The sequence below is a fragment of the Oncorhynchus clarkii genome, unplaced genomic scaffold, assembly GCF_045791955.1.
Source record: "Oncorhynchus clarkii lewisi isolate Uvic-CL-2024 unplaced genomic scaffold, UVic_Ocla_1.0 unplaced_contig_6721_pilon_pilon, whole genome shotgun sequence".
NCBI classification, from domain to species: Eukaryota; Metazoa; Chordata; class Actinopteri; order Salmoniformes; family Salmonidae; genus Oncorhynchus; species Oncorhynchus clarkii.
In genome coordinates, this window is record NW_027260976.1 from 439,353 (window position 1) to 445,512 (window position 6,160).

Genomic DNA, 6,160 nt, shown 5'->3' on the forward strand with positions numbered 1-6,160 from the left:
AGGTGGGCCTGGCAGATTGTAAAGGTGTGCTTGGCAGATTGTAAAGGTGTGCTTGGCAGATTGTAAAGGTGTGCTTGGCAGATTGTAAAGATGTGCTTGGCAGATTGTAAAGGTGGGCCTGGCAGATTGTAAAGGTGTGCTTGGCAGATTCTAAAGGTGTGCTTGGCAGATTGTAAAGGTGGGCCTGGCAGACTGTAAAGGTGTGCTTGGCAGATTGTAAAGGTGAGCCTGGCAGATTGTAACCTACTAGGCTACAAAAGGAGTCTGAGGCGTTAAGCTGTGTGGTGTCTTTCATGACCTCTGTCATTCATCTGTTCTGCTCCACCCTCACTGCGCTGCTGCCTTCCCCAGGAAGAGACACTGCAGCCTGGGGGGAGTGGGGACAATAGACCAGGGAGAGACACTGCAGCCTGGGGGGAGTGGGGACAATAGACCAGGGACAGCAAGGGAGCTGAATAATCGACCCAAAGCGCCCATAAAAACAGTCCTGGGTAACTGTATACATGGAGTGTATCTGAAGGTGAGTGAGTCAACAGAAGTGGGAGGGTCAACAGAAGTGGGAGGGTCAACAGAAGTGGAAGGGTCAACAGAAGTGGGAGGGTCAACAGAAGTGGGAGGATCAACAGAAGTGGGAGGATCAACAGAAGTGGGAGGGTCAACAGAAGTGGGAGGGTCAACAGAAGTGGAAGGGTCAACAGAAGTGGGAGGATCAACAGAAGTGGGAGGGTCAACAAAAGTGGGAGGATCAACAGAAGTGGGAGGGTCAACAGAAGTGGGAGGGTCAACAGAAGTGGGCGGGTCAACAGAAGTGGGCGGGTCAACAGAAGTGTAACATTTTAGTGAAGCTTAACCCTATCCCTTTTCCTAACCTTAACCTCAGTCTCCTAACCTGCCACTTAATTATCCTAAACGTGCTACATTAATCCTCCTAACCTGCCACGTTAGTCATCTTAACCTGCTACGTAAACGTTAAGCAGGCCCGTGGTGCACCTGGCTAAGAGCGGTCTAACCATAATAGAGTGTTAATTTTACACACATGGCTGTTGATTCACCCACTCCTTTTGCAATGCCCACTTTCAAACACACTGTGTTGCCTGTTGTGAGTGGGAGACATCTATCTTCAGGTCAGACACTATTGATCCCACATCATTTAAAGGCCTCGCTATGATAAAGCACATACTACAAAAAAAAAGGTGCCATTTTCGGTTCCAGGTAGAACTCTTTTCGGTTCCAGGTAGAACTCTTTTCGGTTCCAGGTAGAACTATTTTCGGTTCCAGGTAGAACTCTTTTCGGTTCCAGGTAGAACTCTTTTCGGTTCCAGGTAGAACTCTTTTCGGTTCCAGGTAGAACTCTTTTCGGTTCCAGGTAGAACTATTTTCGGTTCCAGGTAGAACTATTTTCAGTTCCAGGTAGAACTAATTTCGGGTTCCAGGTAGAACTCTTTTCGGTTCCAGGTAGAACTCTTTTCGGTTCCAGGTAGAACTCTTGTTCCAAGTCAGATAAACAAACAGCCGACCGACCGCCTGTGGCCGTCCGCATGGTCCTAAAGCCCTCCGTTGCCTCGTTTTGTATCACATTACAATGGTAAAACTGGGGGGGGACAAAACGGCTATTTTAGAATGTGTGTGTGTGGGGGGGGGGGGGGGGGGGGGGGCAAAAATGCTATTTTAGAATGTGGGGGGGGCATGTCCCCCCGTCCCCAGTGAAAGTTGCACCCATGAGTAAAACCGTTTCCAAAGACAATTCTACATGGAACCCAAAATAGTTCTACCTGAAACCAAAAAAAGGTTCTACCTGGAACCAAAAAATAGGTTATCCTATGGGGACAGCCAAAGAGCCCTTTCTAGAACCCTTTTTTCTAAGAGAGTACCCAGTGGAGAGGAGACTAGACTATCGTGGGCGTTTAAGTTTATTTACTGCTACTGCCTACAGAAATATTATGCATCAGAATGCTAGACTATAAAGTAGCCTACTATCACCAATAATAAATACACTGTAGCATACAGTCAGAGGAATCAACGGAATATATTATACCACCAGCCAGGTCGGAGAAAAGCCCTTCTCTCCTCACCTCACAGTCGTACAGATCGCTCAGTTGTTCAATAATCCACTCCTCCAAGATCAGTCTCTTCCGCAGCTCCTTCCTGTCGTATTTCACCGTCACTTTCCCCTGCTTCCTCTGGACCGGGTCGTCACGCGGCATGGGTCCGGACCCAGCGCACCCTACCCCGGCCAGCGGCTGGAAGAACACCCGGCTGGCGGCCGCAGGCAACGGGGCGCTCGTCTCGGTGCTGGCGGCTGACATTGCAGTGTTTTGTGTGTGTGTGAGAGAGAGAGAGAGAGAGAGAGAGAAGAGAGAGAGAGAGAGAGAGAGAGAGAGAGAGAGAGAGAGAGAGAGAGAGAGAGAGAGAGAGAAGAGAAGAGAGAGAGAGAGAGAGAGAGAAAGCGACGGAGGGAGCTACTGTACTGCCTGGCTAAGAAATGAACACCGTTTTTAAAACACCTGCTACTTAAAATACAGCGCGCTCAGAGGAGGACAGAGATGATGTGTGTGATAGCCTAGCGGCCAGCCTAATACCAATGATGGATTTACCCATTAGGCAACACTTCATTTTAAAAGGGGTCCTTATTACGGTGTAATTCATTGTGATAATACATAGTTGTAACTAACTGATGGTAATTACAGTCTGTAATTACAGAGGTGTAACAATGAATGTTAAAACAAATGTTAAAGTTTCAGATAGCATCCATACATTTCTTTTCAGCTTGTGTGGCGGATGTGAAACGGCTAGCTAGTTAGCGGTGGTGCGCGCTAAATAGCGTTTCAATCGGTGACGTCACTTGCTCTGAGACCTTGAAGTAGTGGTTCCCCCTTTGCTCTGCAAGGGCCGCCACTTTTGTGGAGCGATGGGTAACGATGCTTCGTGGGTGACTGTTGTTGATGTGTGCAGAGGGTCCCTGGTTACACTTGCACATTTCAGCCTGCACAAATCATGTGATGTGACAAGCGTTAAACCAATTAAAAACTACCCACCTCTGCAACAAAGGGTTCTGAAGTATGATTCCCAGGCCCAAAAAGGAGTTCACAATGCCTATAAATTGTTACATGAATACATGGCACATCTTAGCTAGCAAGCTAGACATCATCATAAATCAAGGTCGACAATCTACTGGCAAATCTTTTAAAAATTATTGTCATATGAAGAGAAATTATAGATAAAACGTACCGGTGCTCATTGGCCATTGGACATAAACATTACGCAAATTCAATAATGAGTGGTTTGGATGGAATCTGTGGCTAACTGCAAGCGTTGCAAAGCCATCATTAGCCTGCTATTTAGTGTTGTGGGTGTGTGGTCCAAGTCTGGGTTTTAGGGTCTCTTTTCCAACCTTAACAGGATAAACATTCACATGCAACACCATGGGCCAGAAAAAGGTTGAATACATTGGTCATGCTGTCAATCCAGCATGACCTCTGCCGTGTTCAAGACAACTGGAAACTTGGAAATCTCAGACTTCAGTCAGTTCAAGAAAACAGAAAAAAATAAAAAATTAAAATTAGCTCTGAATGGGAAAATACATTTTGAACGGTCATCCAACTTCCAAGTCGGGGACTCTGGCCTCTTTCTAGAGCTCCGACCTGAAGATTACCGACGTACTTCCCCCCCCCCCCCCCCCCCCAGAGTTCCCAGTTGCCTTGAAAGCACCATAAATCCAGAGAATGCCAGACTGACAAAATTTGCCCACAAGAAGGACCGCCGCACCACCTTCCTGCTCAAGTGAGCACAGCACAAGAAGGTCCATAAATGTCTTGTATGCTGCTGCATAAATGATGTAATATGCCAGGGAGATATGTATACTGTAGCTAAGAAAGTAATACTAAGTGTATGTTGTGTAGTAAGCTGTTAGAAGCCCATGTTCCTCACCTTAATCATTTGGTTCCTTTCCCCACTCATAACTTACTCTACTGTTCTGACTTGGTGGTGCACATGTAACCTATTACCTGTTTTTAGAGATCATTGAATATTGTAAAAGCTTTCATTTTCAGCGTATATGCCCCCTTTCTGTATCCTACGGTTCTGACTTGGTGTACAGGGAGAAATCAGTAAGAACGGCCCATGTTCTGGGCTATATCTACAGTCTTGGTCCTCTAATACAGGACTAGTAAAGGCCCAGTGCACTACTTTAGTGATTTTAATTCATTATTTGAATTATGTTTTTTTTAGCAGCACCCACAGCTCCCCCACTACCCGCGGCACTTTGGGATGTTGCAATTAGTTATCTATCCCAGGAATAAAGGCATCCTGTCAAGATCTACCCATTTGCTCAACACGCTCAAAATAATACCTTGATCAGACCCAAATTTGTTGACCCTGACATCATGTGACTGTGCACAAAGAACAGGTCGAGAAGGTCAGTGTGCAAAATACAGGAGAGAGATTTTTATTTTTATTTATTTGAACCTTTATTTAACTAGGCAAGTCAGTTAAGAACAAATTATTGTTTTCAATGACGGCCTAGGAACAGTGGACTGTAGCTAGCTAACATTAGCTTATTTTGTTAGGCCTACCAACTAGGCTAGCTAGTTACCACCTACAGAGCAGACTTTCCATGCAATCTGCTGAGTTATTTTTGGATTAGCTAGCTTTCTAACTTTGACTAGCTAGCAACCTAAAGCTGGCAAATAGCTATGCTATAGTCGCTACTAGCTAGCTAATGTTAATTGGGCTCGATGGTCTTGGCTATAATGGATATTACGTGAGACAGACTAGCCAGCTACTTGTATAAACACACTATGAGTTATGTTAGTTCATTTGCAATGCAGCTAAAAGAGATACTGCAGCCTAACTTAGTGTTAGCAAGTGCTATTATTATTAGCTGGATAATACAACTACCTAGGTAGCTAAGAGAGATACTGCAGCCTAATTTAGTGTTAGCAAGTGCTATTATTATTAGCTGGATAATACAACTACCTAGGTAGCTAAGAGAGATACTGCAGCCTAACTTAGTGTTAGCAAGTGCTATTATTGTTAGCTGGATAATACAACTACCTAGGTAGCTAAGAGAGATACTGCAGCCTAATTTAGTGTTAGCAAGTGCTATTATTGTTAGCTGGATAATACAACTACCTAGGTAGCTAAGAGAGATACTGCAGCCTAACTTAGTGTTAGCAAGCGCTATTATTGTTAGCTGGATAATACAACTACCTAGGTAGCTAAGAGAGATACTGCAGCCTAACTTAGTGTTAGCAAGCGCTATTATTGTTAGCTGGATAATACAACTACCTAGGTAGCTAAGAGAGAAACCGATGAAGACAGAGTTGTCCATTTCCATTGTTACTTGTAATGCTAAAAAAAATCCTGTTTTTTCTAAATTAGCCATCTATCTACTACTTGTCATTTGTTAAGAAATGTAAGGTATTTTTACATGTTGCAATAAAGTTGCAATAAAGTTGACTAAAGGAGAAGTTCACCTTTTGTTTGTAGGTATTTCCACTTGGCAATGAGTAGTAAGTAATTATATAGAAATTGCTAAAGTCAGAAATAACGATATAATTAATGCCTTACCGTTGAAGATCTTCTTCTGTTGGCACTCCAAAATGTCCCAGAAACATCACAAATGGTCCTTTTGTTCGATAATGTCCTTTATATCCCCAAAATGTCCATTTATTTGGCGCGTTTGATTCAGAAATACAGCAGTTCCAACTCGCCCAACATGCCTACAAAGTATCTAATAAGTTACCTGTAAACTTGGTCCAAACATTTCAAACAACGTTCCTAATCCAACCTAAGGTATCCCAAAATGTAAATAATTGCTAAAATTTAAGATCGAATATACTGTGTTCAATACCGGATAAAAACAAAGTGAAGCGCGCTCCAGTTCTCACGCATCAAACAGTAGAGTCCACTTGTAAGTGACACTTACAAAGAACAGCCCTACTTCTTCATTTCTCAAAAGAAAAACATCAACCAATTTCTAAAGACTGTTGACATCTAGTGGAAGCCATAGGAACTGCAACCAGGTTCCTATTAAATAGGGCTTCAATATATATATATTTTTCTTCCCCTGGATGGTTTGTCCTCGGGGTTTCGCCTGCCAAATCAGTTCTGTTATACTCACACACATTATTTTAACAGTTGTAGGAACTATAGAGTGTTT

General features: G+C 43.5%; 1 protein-coding gene across 1 annotated transcript in view; it reads right to left on the bottom strand.

Moving 5' to 3' along the window:
- The window catches only part of LOC139402757 (protein phosphatase 1 regulatory subunit 14C-like), a 28,061-nt gene extending 25,755 nt beyond the window's left edge, over positions 1-2,306 (bottom strand). The window contains exon 1 of the mRNA XM_071146675.1: positions 2,073-2,306. Within this exon, the coding sequence (XP_071002776.1) occupies positions 2,073-2,306 (234 nt within the window). The remainder of the gene's footprint in view (positions 1-2,072) is intronic.
- Positions 2,307-6,160: the final 3,854 nt, after the last annotated feature.